Source organism: Onychostoma macrolepis, chromosome 25 (genome assembly GCF_012432095.1).
Source record: "Onychostoma macrolepis isolate SWU-2019 chromosome 25, ASM1243209v1, whole genome shotgun sequence".
Lineage (NCBI taxonomy): Eukaryota > Metazoa > Chordata > Actinopteri > Cypriniformes > Cyprinidae > Onychostoma > Onychostoma macrolepis.
Window position 1 is genome coordinate 21,469,490 of NC_081179.1, and position 18,047 is coordinate 21,487,536.

The window sequence follows — 18,047 nt, forward strand, 5'->3', positions numbered from 1 at the left end:
GACTCTCATGTGATGGACACTATTTATTGAGTTCGTTGGATTAGTATGCTGCCTGCTGAGACAACAGACAGCACAAGCTAGTGTGTAGTGTGCACTAGTGCTGCTGTCTCTCCTCAAATTTCCTGATCATAATGACTTGCATACGTGTGAAATTCAGGAGGCTGATGCCAGGCGGAGCGTCATTTAGCTGCCGCGTGTGATCTGTGGTGCATTATGGGAGTGAGCCGATGCCAAACAGAAGACGGAGCGGAAGCAGCAGGTTTAGGTCAGTCGGGACGTCCGGCTGTGTCTGCTAATAATGCAGAGCGACAGTGAGGATGCGACTGAAACAAGCCTGTAAAAGATTTTAAGCACGTGTTTTAAAGCGTTCACGAGTCCCTCGCTCCTCGTAACGCCTCTGCATTCACACCAGCTCCTCCAGCGCCTCTGAGACGGGACCATACTGGGTTTCTTAAAGCAAGCGACACACACATTGTGTGGACAGACTTTGGGGGATTTTTCACATTAATGCATACATTCGGAGAATTTGGACATTTAATATACTACTAAAAAATGACAATTATATTGCAACATATTCATATCGGAAATACAATATTTGAGCCTGTGAATGTAAAACCTGGTGTATTTTTGTCAGTTTTCCCCAACGTTAATATCAACATAAACTTCTGTGCCATTTGAGATTTTAAAATGTTTTTGAAAACGATTATGAACAGTACCCAAATCAATTATGAATCAAATCAAACTCAATCAAATCAAACTGAATTATGACCAAATTTTATCATGATCAGATTTCTTGATTAATTACACTGATTTAATAATAATCTACATTAAAGAATCACTATCCTGACAAATATCAGTATTTTATAATTATAATAATAATTCACCATTATTATTATTATTATTATTATTATTATTGTTGTTATATAGTTAATATACAATTATAGTTTATGTTAATATTTAATTAGATTTTTATTTGCTGTTTTCATTTTAGTTTAAGTTTGTTAATTGTGGTTTTGTCATTTTTCATGAATTTTTGCAAATAATTTTTGCATAGTTTAAGTCTACACTGAAAAAAAATAAGGTAAGTGGTCGCAAACAATTTATTTTAGCTACATTTAATTTAAAAAAGAATATGTTGAAAGTTAGTCAACTAAATTTGTTCATTTAAATGTAGCTAAAATAAATTGATTGCAACCACTTACCTTAAAAAAATTGAGTAAATTCAATTAATCATTTTTTTCAGTGTACATAGTTTAGGTTTTTGTTTATTTTTATTTTATTTTAATTTAACAAACTTTTCTATATTTTATTTTATTTCAGTTAATATTTTGTTATGTTATTTATTCAGTTTCAAGTAATATTATTTATTTATTAATTTTCTAATTGAATCAAATTGAATTGAATTGAATTAAATTGAATTGAATTGAATAGTTTATTTTATTTTTAATGGCTTTGGTTTTAGGTTTAATTAATGATAATAACCCCATCAAATATTTACGCATTTAAAGACAATGAAGATTTACACTAAAAAAATTATGTTCTACATTTCCTAAAATGTCAGATTATTACTTCGATAAGCTAAATTTGTTATTGACATAAATTGATGAATTGATAAATTGAATTCCAAAAAGTAAAAAAAAAAAAAACAACTGCAAGATATTTACCCTAAAATAATGCATGTTTAAAATAAATAAATATATAAATCAAAATAATATGTAGATTATTAGCTCTAACAAAAATCAAGCAGATTACCAAACACAGACTGCAAATGTGACACAACAGGCGGCGTATTCGTCAGCAAACGGGACGTGAACGCATGTGTGTTCAGAAACCTGCTCTAATGGCCGAGCAGCCCCTGCCTCAGCCCTGTTATTCCCTTATTTATTTATTTCTGATAGTTAGTTCCCGCAGAGCTCGCAAAATTAATGTCAGCCGGCAGAAAATAGACATCGAAAGCTAAAATTCAGCACTTTCTGCCCACAGAAGTTATTTGTCAAGCTAACAAGGAGGCGCCCCGTTCCTGCGCCGTGGCCCTGCAAAAATATATGCCATCGAATCTGCAGCTCTGGGTACAACGAGGAAGAGAAGAACAAAAGCCAGGGATGACTGGAGAGATGGAGAGAGGGTTATGGATGCCACATCCATCACAGACACATCCATCCTTAGCCTGTCCGCAGATGAACTGACCAGAGAACAGACCGTAAAACACACGCTATACGACCCCACAAACAATACAGTTATATACTGTAAATATCTGTAAACACCAGCACTGCCGTTTCCCTCGGGATATCATGTGATGACCGTGTTGAGTTCAACATTTGTGTCTAAACGTGCCGCTTGTCTGAAAGGAGTCACTCGTTCATTATATAAATAGGTTAAAAGGTAAATGACAGGTAAGGAGCTTCAAATCAGTTACAAATCTTGGTTAAATGAAGATTTATGCGTAGCTCTTAGACATTTAATATTTGTATTTATGTTCCATACACTTTTGGAAACCGTTTTATTAACCTGAATACAAGTTTTTATTTAATGACTCTAAATATGTCATGTGGTATAACCAAGTAAAAGTAATAATAAATAGTTTCTTCACACCTTTGATTCATAAAAGTGTGTATATTATATATATATATATATATATATATATATATATATATATATATATATATATAGTACTGTCAAACGATTAATCCCGATTAATCACATTCAAAATAAGTGTTTTTTTGTTTGTTTTGTTTTACAGAATATGTGTGTGTACCGTGTATATTTATTATGTATATATAAATACACACATACAGTATATATTTTGAAAATATTTAGATGTATTTACATGTATATCTTTATATTCATATAATTTATATTATATACAAATATATTTAATATATAAACAACATTTTTCTTAAATGTATACTTGCATGTGTGTGTATTTATATACAGTATGTAAACAAAAACATTTATTTATTTACATATATTAAATTTTCATTGGGTTATTCCATTTGACAGCCTGAACTAAGATTGTTGTGTCATAACAAATGTCAAATTAACTGATATCTTTAGTGACGTGTTGACCTCGACACACTGACTCTGGAATGCCTTTTTTTTTTTTTTGCCACATGACAACAAAATGGCTTTTTGAAAGTTGGTTATTCCACACTGACTGAATAAAATATTTAAGCAAAGAAATAGTTTTTTTTTTCATAAAAACTGTGTTGTGAAAAAATTATTAAAAATGAAAATTTTTAATTCAATACAAATCAAAATTTATTTTAATTCCTGCCTTTTTTTTTTTTACTTTAAGCCCTCTCAAAAACAAAACAACAAAATTTTAATACAAGAACATTTTGAATATTCTCAAAGAATATGCATTACATAAATGATTTATATGAATGATCTATAATTTATGTATTTATTTATTTATATATTTATTTGAGTGTAAATCAACTGATAAATAAATACATGCATACATGCATACATACATACATACATAAATAAATAAATAAATAAATAAATAAATAAATAAATAAATAAATGTCGCATCACTGACCCTAAAGCAAGCCTCTCTCTATTTCTATTCAACACTGTGGATTACTACAAGGTTTAATAAAACCCTACAGAGAGAATGTTAGAGGAAAGACCAAGGGCAGAGGAAAAACAAAAACCAAAAAAAAAAAAACACGAAAAGCATGTGGCGGTTGAAGGAGAGAGAGAGAGAGAGAGAGAGAGAGAGCGAGAGAGGATGGATGCTACAGGCCACAGGAAGTATTAATGACTCTGAGTGCTGCGTTTGGGTGGAAATATATGTGCTTTGATCACAGAAATCCTACAAAAACAACACTACTAATCTCATAAATATAAAGACACTGATACAAGAAATGACTAAACGCCCCAAAACCCACAGTGAACTTCTTCTATTATCGGCTTCTGTCAGACTTGTCCTGATGTTCACTGAAGGCAGTGTGGTGTTAACTGAGCTCGTGACGGGACGGTTTTCCGGGCCTAAAGCGAGCCGTAGGTCAGCACAGAAACCTCTCTCCTTGAGTCTGGCTGTATTTTTAACCACAGGGGCTGAGCGGGTGTCTTCAGGAGGCGCTGCTAAATATAACTCATATCCTTACTGGCTTTGGTTACATTCAACATGCGAACACACACACATTCACACAGCGGCCGGTACGGCGATAGAGAATTAATTTGAGTGCACGCTTATAATAAATCATTTCAAACAACAAGTAACAAAAACAGAATCTTGTTTCACAATCGCTAACACAACAATATCTGCTGACGTCACAAAATAAGATGTGTACTTCCTGTGGCCTGATTGTGACCTCACCTTTGAGTTTCATTACACCGGAAATGTATGGTTAAATGCTGGCGAATCAACGCAGAACATCGATACCGTCCTATCAGATTCACCCTCGGCTAATTAGAACACACACTCGCACACACACACACACACACTTAAGGCTGTATTAGTCTTATAGACGCCAGACAATAGCTATGTTTCCATCCAAAGATTTGAATTAAACTTGTGCGCAAAACTGGAATATCCCATAAAACATTTGCGAATAAAGCACCGTTTCCATCCAACGAGTCAAAGAGACCAAATTCATAACTTCCTGGTAAACTGGCACTAAATATCACTAAGAAAACAAGGAGAAGCCACTGAATATAATCATTTTCATATATGAAATATGCTCAGAGCGAGCAGACGAAACACAATAAATGCTGTCATTGCTTTCGGAGGTGGATGCTGATGTTTGGGATCGCAATCGTGTAAGACAATTATACAGAAATACTTTGATGACAGACTTTGCTCAGGAATTTCAGAATGACCAAAACAACATACAGATGCTGTGAACGAGATCAGTCCGCTGCTAGTCAAGTTATCCTGTCTCATAGCGCAAAGTTGCATAGAGGAATTTATTCGGTAAATGTCCTAGTTTATTCTACTCAAATGTGCGCATACGTTTTTTTATGTGCATTTTTCGAATTTATGCGCATTTTGGCGTTTCCATCCAGCGTGTTTTCATGCGATATTCCAAAATGCGCAAAAAAATAGGTGGATGGAAACATAGCTGATGGTGTTTGTAGTAAACTTACTATAACTTAACCTAACTAACCTTCACAAAAACCCATTTTCATCAGTAGATTTAAAGCAAAACACAATTTGGCAGGTTTTATTATATTATGGAGGATATTTTTTGGTAGCCGGCCAGTTTATGTTGGGATAACCGATTCAATTTTTCAATGACACTCTGTTACAACACACTGAACAAACTCTGTATCACTGCAAGCAGATGTTACACTGTCGACAAACTTGCCTCATGAAACTTCCAGCACTAAACATCATAAACTTGCCATTCGGTAATTATAACAAGCCTGTTAGTCATTGGTTAGTAATTTCACTGGTAGTTAGTCACTAATTCCACTGACAAGTTTGCATTCACTCTACAATATAAATGCTATAAATACACTATATATGAGAATATGAATCAAACGTTATGCCCAGGGTTTTGTTGGTTTTAGTACAAATGAGAAAGTACGATTTATAATCAAACATGGAAATATTCATTCTAATTGAATTGATAATTAATTAAATAAAACCAAACAATTAAGATAAAAATTTGTATATAAATATAAAAAGTATAAATATTAATGTATTATGTACAATAATTTAATTCTTAAACAAGTTTCTAAATGGTAATAATGCATTTTAGTTCATTTTAAATAATGCTATGTTCAGTTTCTTAACCGCAGAAAATCTTCTAATCTAAAAAAATCTTTTTTTTTTCATATAGGGAAAAAAAATCCACTACGATTAAATATTTATAAATAAGGATTGTAATAGTTTTCATCTGCACAGAATAAAGAAATCTTCGCTCTTACCTCAGACTGCAGGGGCAAAGGGCAGGGGTCAGAGGTCATATCACAGGTGTAGAAACTTTCGTGATGTCCTTTCATGATGAACAAGATGTGCAAAAGACAGAAAGATAAAAAAGGATTAATATGATACCATGAAATAATCATAATTTTACTATTTTTCAGATACAATTAAAAGAAAATGTGACCCTGGAGCACAAAACCAGTCTTAAGTCGCTGGGGTATATTTGTAGCAATAGCCAAAAATACATTGTATGGGTCAAAATTATAGATTTTTCTTTTATGCCAAAAATCATTAGTATATTAAGTAAAGATCATGTTCCATGAAGATATTTTGTAAATTTACTACTGTAAATATATAAAAACGTCGTTTTTGATTAGTAATATGCATTGCTAAGAATTAATTTGGACAACTTTAAAGGCGATTTTCTCAATATTTTGATTTTTTTGCACCCTCAGATTCCAGATTTTCAAACAGTTGTATCTCAGCCAAATATTGTCCGATCCTAACAAACCATACATCAATGGAAAGATTATTTATTGAGCTTTATTCAAACTCAATATCGACAATTTGACACTTAAGACTGGTTTTGTGGTCCAGGGTCACAAATGTAGTTTCTTATCTGAAACAAAATACAAAAAAATGGAGATATAGAAGTGTGTGTATATATATATATATATATATATATATATAAACATTAAAAATGACTGTATAGACGTATGACCATATTTACACATAAGCATAACTCACAAAAACTGTGAAAGCAATTAATATGCAAATATTAAAACACTTTTCTTTCTCATATACTTCACGTGTTGTGCTTCTGTTAAACTGAGTTAAAGTTAGCAGCACATATCCCCTACAGAGCACTGCTGCCTCTAAAAAAGCCTGTTAAATCCTGCGACCCAGTTCAGTTCACAAAGCCATTCATTCTGTTCTGTAATCATTGCGGGCCAGGCTGAGTGACCTCTCACCTCACCACAGCACACATGCGTGTTTACAGCACGGTCTATTAGAGTCAAATATCTCCAAAAAGATAGAGAGCAAACGCTAACAGCTATCAGTACGATCTCTACCTCAGGACAACGTTTAAACGCAGCGACAACAGCTTTAAAAGAAATAGCTCACCCAAAACCTGCCATGTTCATGACATACTGACAACTTCCTTGTTGATGTGCAGCTGAAGTGCAATCGATACAATAGAAGAAGATACTGAACGCACTTCGTCGAAGGTTATTTGTATTGTCAAACGCGCACATATGAAATGCTTTGGAAACACTTCTTTTGTGTGGAAAATACAATGTTAGATCTTAGTTTGTGTCAAATACAGCGTTGATTAATAACACAATATTAATTTGTGTGTGTGTGTCTTTTTTTTCAATCCAGGCTCACTGGAAACGCATGACTGCGATGATATTAATACAAAATTATTACGTTGATTCTCGGAAATTTATTTCAAATCGCAATGCCCAGTAAGTGGCGCTAAAAAAAAGCGTTTGTGAACGTCGAAACGTTTTGCCACGCTGGTTGTTCAGTTTGGAAATGACATATCAGGTGGGTGGCGCTGAAATATTATGCTTTGTCGCGTTTGAAAATAATGTACACCTCATAACCATACACTAAACCTAGCCAATTAGTAACAAAAGTGAGATAAAACGCATTTGCTAAGCAACCATGCAGTTTTAGCTTACTTTTACAAATCTGTGAGCTCTTTTATCGAGTGTCATGACTCAAGTGCAATGCTGTACCAGGTGAGCTACCGAGCAAGTTTACTACATCTGAAATGCCATATTTAGCTCTGTGAAGCAAATATTATAATGTGTTAATTTATTTAAAAATCACCTACTATACTCTGAGGTCATAAAATAGAAAGACACACTGTGAAAAGAAGTATTTATTAATCAATAATCTGCCCCTGTAATCATAATTTGTGTGAAAAAGAAGAAAATCTGTTGGTGTTTTACTGCCGCTGGTGTTCATTTTAACTGGAAATCACAGTTAATTGTATGTATTGTTACATTTTTTGAGTTTAGCAAAACACTCAAAAAAGGTAGGTCTAAGTGTTTGTGCTGCCTTAAAATTTAAAGTCAACTCATATATCCAAGTTGCCACTTGTACAACTCAAGTTACCTAAATGTAAAATTGTAAGGCAGTGCAAACACTTACTTTTTAAGTTGAAACACTTTTTTTTGTTGTTGTTTTTTTTTTTCAGTAAGCCTATGTTGTGATTTTTACGAACTATTTCTTTTATATTTTTTAAATGTGTCTGAGATGAAGTCACCATCCACTCCTGTTGTATGGAAACTAGCACCCTTGATATTGTGCTTAAGTTCTTTTTAAATGTTCGATTGGAGAAAAAAATCATCAACAAATCAAAAGAGAGGGACAAGTTTCACTTTTGAGTGTACTTTCCCTTTAAGGTAAAGATAACAGTCCTTCAGTAGCAGCGTAACTGCGGTAGAGTGGTGTGGTGATGCCCGGTGTTGTGAAATGAGACTTTGTGAAGGCGTTTTATTGATACGAGTGGCACAGAGCAGCTCAAGGACTTGCTTTTGTTTTCATATTCACCTCACTGCTGTGCTCTCTGCCACAGGACATGACATCACTCGCCGGGGTCATGGCCCACCACCGACTCCACGATGAAAAAAAAAAAGGAAAGGGGGAGAGATGAAGACGAGAAAAGAAAGACTTGGGAAGTGGTGCTCTGTAGGTCACCTTGCCTGGCTGAGAGATCAATGTCGCTTTGACTCGCTGGTTAAAGAGAGAGAGAGCGAGAGACTGCAGCCCAGACACCTTGCCAGTAAATCACCTTGCCAGCTTCATTGAGATGCAGGTATAACACAGGATGGGCACAAGGCCAAAGCCTACAATACCCCCACACACACACATATACACTCGTCTATGGGCTCTTCCTCAAACTCTAACATACTTTTGCAATTAAAGGGATAGTTCAGGAAAACATTACAATTCTGTTATAATTTTCAAAGAAAGCTATTTAGCTTTATAAGACGTGGGAAATAGTGCACAAAACATATGGACTGTTTGAATCAGCATCTGTTAGATAATTACGGGTGTGACTTAAAAGAATAGCTCATCTAAAATGTGGGAAAAAAATGATAATAATCTAAATAAATTATTGTAATTGTAAAAATTAAATAAATACTAAATAAAAATAAACAAATTAAATTATATATATTATATATTACACACATGCACAAACGTGTGTGTGTGTGAAACTACATTTTAATGATTAAATAGACGAGTAAATACATAAATGAAAAAGAAATAAGATAATTATGGGTGTGAGCAAAAGGGATAGTGGTAACACTTTACAATAAGGTTCATTAGTTAACTACATTAGTTAACATGAACTAATAATGAACTGCACTTATACAGCGTTTATTAATCTTTATTAATGTTAATTTCAACATTTAATAATACATTATTAAAATCTTGTTAACATTAGTTAATGCACTGTGAGCTAACATGAACTAACAATGAACATCTGTATTTTTATTAACTAACGTTAGCGAAGATTAGTAAATACAGTAACAAATTTATTGCTCATGGTTAGTTCATGTTAGTTAATACATTAACTAATGTTTAACTAATGAACCTTATTGTAAAGTGTTACCGGGATAGTTCATCAAAAATGTGGAAAAAAATATAAGAAACTATGCAATTAATTAAATAAGTAGATAAATAAAATAGAAAAATAATGGAACTGTGCTATATGTATAAATGGCTGAAATGTTATGATTTGAACTATAATTTTCTATTTTTGACCTCACAACAATAAGATCAATGCGTATGACGAATATTATTACAAAAAAAAATACAAATTATTATTATTGTTATTATTATTATCTGTAATAACCTAATCAGGATTGCCCACAATAAGTTATTAAATTAAAGTTATTATTTTTCTTTTTGAAGCTTGACAGACGCAGTCACCATCCACTTTCATTGTATGTAAAAGAGCAGCTTGAACCTTCTACTAAATCTTTCCTTTTCAAATTTCCTTTTGTGTTTCACAATAAATAAAGCAGCTGACATGAGGGTGAATAGATTACAGACGTATTATTTATTTATTTTATTATGAATTTTATTTTATATATATATATTTGCCCCCGTTTCTGAAGAACTGTCACTTTAACTCACACCCATGATGATCTAACGCATGGCTGATTTTCAAAAACAAACACTCCAGCATCACGCGTGGCGTCTCTTAGCGAAAGTACAAGGAGAGCTTCAGAGCTCAGGCAATCAACACACAAACATCCATTTCCTCAGTGTAACCGTGGAGGGAAAGTTAAATTATTATCTTTTCAAATAGCTGCTCTATAACTCAGGTTTACAGAGGCAGAGCGGGGTCGGGGGACGGCGGCGCGTCTGCGGATGATGGACGCACATGGCAGGGACATAAACTCCCTCCTTTAAATCACTCTAAATGGAAATGTTTAGCGTGGAGAGATGCAGATGAGCTCGGATCCAACACCGCCGAGCTTCTTTTTGTGCTTGAGAATGAAAAACGCCTGCAGTGCTTTGACACCAAAGACCAGAGAAAGTGTTCCTAGAAACATTTATCTATTCATTTATTATATGCTGGATAAGACATGGCCTTGATGAAATAAATATTTATAATTTTATTTGTGATAACTATAATTACTTTATTCCAAATTTGCTTCCCAGAATGCATTTGCTCAAATTATTGCGTCAACACAATCGACTCGAGCTTGACACTGGCATATTTCTCTGCGTTCAGCGAGGCCTTGCAGTCACCACAATCATTTTTAATCCACGCTGTGAGAAAATCACTTGGAGCGCTTCAAAAAAAAAAAAATAAAAAAAAAAGCCTGCCAAGCTAAACATGGACTCCCAGCAGAAACAATGTCTGATATGATTAAAGATATTACCTTGTAACGCTGCTGTATGTAAATGATTGAAATGTCAATATGCATGAGTTGAACTGTGATTTCCTATTGTTGACCTCGGATCCAAAAGACCAATATTGTGACAGAAGACAACTATATTATCTTTAATAACCTAATCAGGATCGCCGGCAACCAATGATTAGGGCACATATGGTGTCAATATCCCGCTGCTGATTGAATTAAGTGCAATCGCAGAGTGTGTGCTGTTTGTGTGAATGCATTGGCCTGTGTGTGTGTTTTGGCGATTTGTGCTAGATGCATGTCGGTTATGGAGCCGAGGTGTGAAAATATACACGGTGTGTGTAATGAAATCCACTGACTTCATTCACAAGCTGAAATGAAATGTTTGCTTCGTCTATGCTAATGCAGTCTGTCATCAGAAGCTGCTAAACAGGATGTGTTTCGGTGCATCATAATGTTTGATAATACAGGTTTGAGTAAGGAAAAGCAAGATTAAATGAAAGTTTTAAATAGGTACAGCTGGATTAGTGTGGATGTTAGCTGGGATTAGCATTTAGTCTGATTTACACCAATAAATTCATGTGATTTAAAAACAAACGTACTGAAATGATATTCACGCTTTACATCTTCAAACTATGTTGTAGTTTTCTAAAGCAGACACCAAAAGTGTCATATTCTGTAAGCGAATGAATGAATGAATGCATAAACAAACACACACACACACACACACACACACATATATATATATATATATATATATATATATATATATATATATGTGTATATAAATCAAATAGAAAAAGGAGACATACTGAATTGATATTGCAAAAAATTAAAAACATTGATTAATAAATTAGTTATATAAACTATGGCTAAAAAGTTGGAACTATATATATATATATATATATATATATATTACACACTTTAAGTTTTTAAACTATCTTGTAGTTTTCTAAAGCAGACACCAAAAGTGTCATATTCTATAAGCGAATGAATAAATGATAAACAAACACACACACATTATATATGTGTGTGTGTGTGTGTGTGTGAGTGTGTGTGTGTGTGTGTGTGTGTATGTGTGTGTATAAATGAAATAGAAAAAATGAGACATACCGAATTGATATTGCAAAAAAAATTGATTAATAAATTATATAAACAATGAAAGAATAAATAATATATATATATATATATATATATATATATATACACTAAACTGATATTGCACACTTTAAGTTTTTAAACTATGTTGTAGTTTTCTAAAGCAGATACCAACATAGCATATTCAACGCAAGCAAAAGAAAAATAATAACAATAACTCTAATAAAAAAATTAAATTAAATAAAATTAAAAATAAATAAATAAATAAATATATATATATATATATATATATATATATATATATATATATATATATATATATATATATGGCTAAAAAGCTGGAACTAGAAGTATATTTTTAAAAATCTAATGGAATAGAAAAAGAGGAAACATACTGAATTACTATTGCACACTTTAAGTTTTGAAACTATGTTGTAGTTTTCTAAAGCAGATACCAAAAGTATAATATTCTATGCATGCAAAATATCAATAGTAATAACTTAAAAAACAAAAAAAAAAATTAAAAAAACTATTCTGGCTAAAAAGCTGTAAAAAGATGTCTATTTAAAAAAAATTATATAAAAAATAAATAAATGAATAACTGGGATGGAAAAAGCAGTCCACGCTGCACCTTCTGTCTGGTGCGGCGTGTATCTACAGTTCTGAGTTATAACGCTGATGTCATTAAGCAGTTTTGCGTTTTGACCTCATCAAACAGAAAAGCCATAAATTACTGGCACCGCAGCCACTCAAAGGCAGTCGAAGCCCAGCTGGGGAAAATCACCAATGATTCATCAATTTAAAGGAGCAGAAACAAGGTCTTTTCTCCACTATTAATCATGCAAGAAATCATTGTGCTTTCCACGGCGTGGACCATGCAGCCTTTTCCCTGAGTATGAATTCCTCCGAACGCCGTGCGTTTAAGGCTGTGTGCGTCATCCGCTTGATATTCAAATCATCATTGTGCTGATGAGCCACTACGTTTTCACCCAACGCCCTAAATACAGACGTCCCACACACACACACACACTTCTTCTCACTTTCCTTCCAGCTGTGAGCCCACATCCTGTGTGCTGTGACAATGAGCTTGGCTCACTCTTCTAATTATTTTGGGGCTGATAATAGTGATGGCTTGAGAGAACGAATGATGGGCCTGAAGAGATAAAGAAGCTGAAAAGTCAAAGAAGGTTGGAGAAAAAAAAAAAAAAAGGAAATCTGACATTGAGAAACAACCTGTTATTTTGAAATCTTCAGTGGAGGTCATGGTGTACAAATCAAATCAATGTCAAATCATAAACTTTGTTTTGTGCTTTTTAAAACACAAACTGACCACAACTCATTTGTTTTGGTGAACTCTAAGTGAAAGTATGTGCTAATGACATTTCTGAGTTAACTAATAGGCCCCTAGGCCTGAGTGGTAGGCTAGTTAAGAGTGACTGGTAGAAAATAAATAAAGGTTATTAATTGTTAATAGCCTGTAAGCTCACAATCAGGTTATTCTTATCCAGAGAAAACAATAATTTATCGAACTGACGTTTTCAGTAAATTTTAGGTGCACTTTGGTAAAGCTCCAGTGATTTAGAGGCGAATCTGTTTATCAAAATCACAGTTTTTGCGGAATATACTAGTTATTTAATTAGCAGTTAAAGCAAGTATATAGTCTCAATAAGTGAATTATTAACCAGGGCAGCGAAACTAAACCGCGCGGTGGACCAAAAGAGATTTTATTTTTTTGCGAAGCAAGTAACATAAATAAATGTTAAAAACGGAAAGGAAGGAGAAAAGTTTTCCCTCCTGAAATCAAGTGCTAATTAAATATAGGTTTTTGCTTGTAAATGAATTTTTAGATTATGTCGAATCTGTCTTTAGTGAATTATTGAAATATTCTGAAATAAACTCTCACAGCGAGTACAAATAGGCGCGAGCGCATGTTTATCGAACAATATAGCTGGATACCAAGTTATGCTGGCTTTTTTCTAATATAAAAAAAATGTATCTGGCATATGTTATTTTATTTCAATTACATTTTAAGCAAATCCGATTTAATAAGAGAATATTTGCTCATCTCGTGAAACTCGAGTGAACTGTCACGCGGCAACAAGTGAAATCGTGAACTTTCCTCAAAACTATCAGACATTAAAAATCATAAACTCTTATTTAATTTCCCAATCAGCATGTAATATTAAAATCTGTATTCAGTGACAGTCTCACATTTTAGGCGTGCTCTAATAAATAACACGATGACATTTGATTTTAAATGTTTAACATTTATTAATGAACTAGCTATAGGCTACTGCTCCAGTTTGTACAGTCATTATTTGTCAATCCTAATCGATATCAAATATTAAAACGTTGTATTAATATGTGTTACACAAGTATAAGTTTTCTGAAAGGTTTTATTTCCCACCTGATGCAAGTAAATGTTTTACAGCAGCGAGCTCCGAAATATTTCAATATTCTCTAATGTGATAATTTGATTTATATTTAGATGCAAATCCTAAAATAACAGTTTTGAAATGCAGCATTTCGAGCGCGTGCTAAGACAAACTCTTCATTCTTCATTGATACAATATTCTTCTCTTTAATGAGAATAATTTATAAACACTTAAGTCCATTGAACAGTTCGAAATCGTTCATTTTACCATATTTTATGGTCAAGTAATATGAGGAGTGACATTTTGTCAAATTGCAAATCTTTCACAGCCTTAAGTGTAGTATCACACTGAGATAAGTTACAATTGTTTGAGGGGTTTAATAATGTATCTTCGTTCGACAAAAAAAAAAAAAAGGTAATCATACAGAATCACTCTTCTTGCCAAAACATATGTTTCATCACTAAAATTGCTGTACAAAAATTGACAGAAGTTTGTCGCAAGAATTATGGATGCAATGTTTCATGTAGGGGATGAAAAGATGTCACTTTTTTGCTTGGAGTCCCAAAAAAGTGGACAGGACCAGACAATGAGAAAATGAATGTAATGTCGGAGCATTTCAGTTCAGTTCAGTTCGTTCAGGTAAAAGAAAGAAAAAAACATCGGCAACCAACATGACCAGCATGTGGATTCGACATATCGCGTCCGATACACAAATAAATACATTATTGAATGAGTTCTTCACAACAACACAAAATGTGATGTAGTTTGAATGAAACACAAAGTCAATATCGCTCGACTTATGAGGGGAATGAGTTCAAACGCTTCTCCACGCTTTCAGTGTACAGTGCCCTCACGAACCAGCGTGATGTTTCACTTGAACTTTACAAAAATGTGAACTTAAAAGTTACGCAACACGAGGCAACATGGGGAAATATCAAATGAAAGCACGTGCACACATTACAGTTTCAACCGAACAGACAAAATGAAAATAACTCGGCAATGGAAAATGTCCTATTGTTGTCCAAAAGCGCAGAGCAAAAGTTACGTGGGCTAAACTCTAAAGCTCGATTTCTTCATTACTGGATTAAACGGATCTAAATTTGGCAAAAAATAAAAGTGAGAGGACTGCCCAATCCAACACAACGCGAGAACAACGCGCGTACGCAACTTTTGCACAGCGCTGCTCTATTAAGTGCCGGTAAACTCACATGAAAAACTCCGGGGACGACGGGTTGTTGTCGCTGCTCGATCCGTTTTCTCTGAAGCCGCTGCTGATGAGCTTCTCGTACTTCTCTTTGTACGCGTCTCTCTCGCGCACCAGTCTGGAGATCTCCTGCTTGAGGTGGTCCACCTGCTGCAGCAGCTGGGTCTTCTCGCCCTCCAGGACGTGCCTCTGCTGGACCCGCTTGTAGCGACACGACTGGGCATAGCCTCTGTTTTTGAGGGTCCTCCTCTTCTGTTTGAGCCGGATCACCTCCTCTTTGCTGACCCCCCGCAGCTGCCGGTTGAGCTCGCGCACGGACATGGTCACCAGCTGCTCGTCCGAGAAGCGATCGTCCAGGTGCATGTGCTGGTGGCTGACGGGGTTGCCGCTGGACTGCACGCCGGGCGTCGGATGGTGACCCGCCGGGTGGTGGTGATGGTGGTGGTGGTGGTGCGGCGCGCCGTTCTGGGCTGCGGCGGCCGCGATGACCGCGGAGACCACCGCGGCGGCGGATCCCATCTCCTCGCCGGCCATGGCGCCTCCAGCGCCGGCTGCGCTTGCGAATTGCTGCCCTCTAGCATAGCCGTCGAAGCTCTGGAGCTGGTGACTGCTGTTGATCAGCGCCTCCACCGCGTCCTCGGGGCTGAAGCCCAAAGCCTCTGGGTTGAGCTGCTGTTGGTAACCGGTCATCCAGTAGAAATCCTCCAGGTGCGCCTTCTGTTCGCTCCCGGAGCCCGGGCTGGGCGCCGAGAAGCTTGGGGAAGGGGGAACCGAGCTGCAAGGCGTGCTCATCGGGGTGGAAGACAGGGATCCCCCGGCGATCAGGCGGCTGCACTGGCTGATGCTGCGATCGGGCTCCACCGGCTCCTTTTTCACTTCAAACTTCATCAGATCGAAGTCATTAACATATTCCATGGCCAGGGGACTGGTGGGCAGGTCGGAGCTGCTCATTGCCAGTTCTGATGCCATCCTTTTGCTGTTGACAGTCCTCCAAAGGGGGTGAAGAGCAGCTGTCAAAGTGGTCGGGTTCGAGACAGCGTGAGCCAGCTTGATTTCTTTATTTAATTCTTCAAAAGCGGAGAAAAGGGTTCGCCGGCGCCGATTTATTTTTTTAAATTGACGCCTTTTCGCCTTTCGCGCAACAGACGCAGGAGCGCGCGCGTCTCCAGTTCCTCTCTCTTTGTGCGCGAGTGTCGACGCGTTTGAGTTGCAAACATTTAACACTGCATGGCTGCGTGGCGCCCCTTTTTTTTCAATAGTTTCGTTGAAATGAAGACCGTAACATGTATGTGATTGGCAATTGGATGCTTGGCTGGGAAAAAAAAAAAAGTACTCCGGGCTTGTTCTAGAGTTTTTAAAGGATCACCGAGCATAGGAGTATAAAAGCAATGCTGAGTTTTATAGCCGCCCTGACGTCAGGTTTGAAATGCGAAATTGACTCGGACTCGTAGCCAATAGGCTCCCTGAATCCGACGGTCAATTTACATACTAGAGAAGAAACAAAAGTTTTCCGAACTGTCAGAACTGACAGAGAGCTAAACGACGACTTTAACTCTTTATGGACAATGATTTTGTTTATGCTATTTAAAGCAGGTAAAGCATCTTTTCATTCATTGTATTTCCCCCCACATTGCCTATTGTTTAAAATCAAGCGTTCTAACAGTATGCAATCATAATGATTTATACATGATATAGGCATATTAATAACCTTAAAACGATTATTTACACTTAAGCTATTAATGCTTGTTTAAAGGACTATATTGTTGATATGTCTTAAACGAAATCATTTATGAAAGTCTATAAATGTCATGCAAGTAATGTTTTAATTACGTTATCGGTTGAGGCATCCCACTAAAATCTTTAATAATAGGTTATTAGTAATTTGTTTAGGCATATTGGACAGAAAAAAAAAAAAACGCACGACGCATATATTAGCGACAGATGCAACTACTAAAGCAATTAAAATGGCCATATGGTTTCCACAGAGTACGCGTCTTTATCTTGTTTTAATGTGAATATATTGATTTATTAGATTTTTTTTTTCTCCACTGTCCCACAAAACGTGGTCGGGAAGCCCGTACATGCGCGCGGACATGCGGTTTCAAAACTCAACAGCGCCCCCTTTCGGCTTGAGCTGAACCGCATCTGTCCATTAGCGGAGTGCTTCATCTCTGTGTGTCAGATCACTGTCACATGTTTAGATTGTTTTAACGGCGCTGCAGGCACTTGGGGAGCAGTTTTATGATGAGACCTTAATAGATTTTTCCATCACATACATATATAGATATACATACATATATACATTATATATATACACTCTCAGAAATAAAGGTACAAAAGCTGTCACTGGGGCAGTATCTTTTCAAAAGGTACACTTTTGTACCTATTAGGCTCAAATATGTACACTTTAAGTACTAATATGGACCTTTAAGGTACCAAAATGGACCCTTTAGGTACAAACATGTACCTTTTGAAAAGGTACCACCCCAGTGACAGCTTTTGTACCTTTATTTCTGAGAGTGTACATACAGTCAAACCAAAAATTATTCAGACACCTTCAACATTTCCCACATTATCACAGTGTATCGCTATAGTTTAGA

General features: G+C 35.6%; 1 protein-coding gene across 1 annotated transcript in view; it reads right to left on the reverse strand.

Moving 5' to 3' along the window:
* The window catches only part of mafb (MAF bZIP transcription factor b), an 82,622-nt gene extending 64,854 nt beyond the window's left edge, over positions 1–17,768 (reverse strand). The window contains exons 1-2 of the mRNA XM_058767521.1: positions 15,452–17,768; positions 5,881–5,948 (exon numbers count right to left, since the gene is read on the reverse strand). Of these exons, the coding sequence (XP_058623504.1) occupies positions 5,921–5,948; positions 15,452–16,416 (993 nt within the window). The 5' untranslated portion in view covers positions 16,417–17,768 and the 3' untranslated portion in view covers positions 5,881–5,920. The remainder of the gene's footprint in view (positions 1–5,880; positions 5,949–15,451) is intronic.
* Positions 17,769–18,047: the final 279 nt, after the last annotated feature.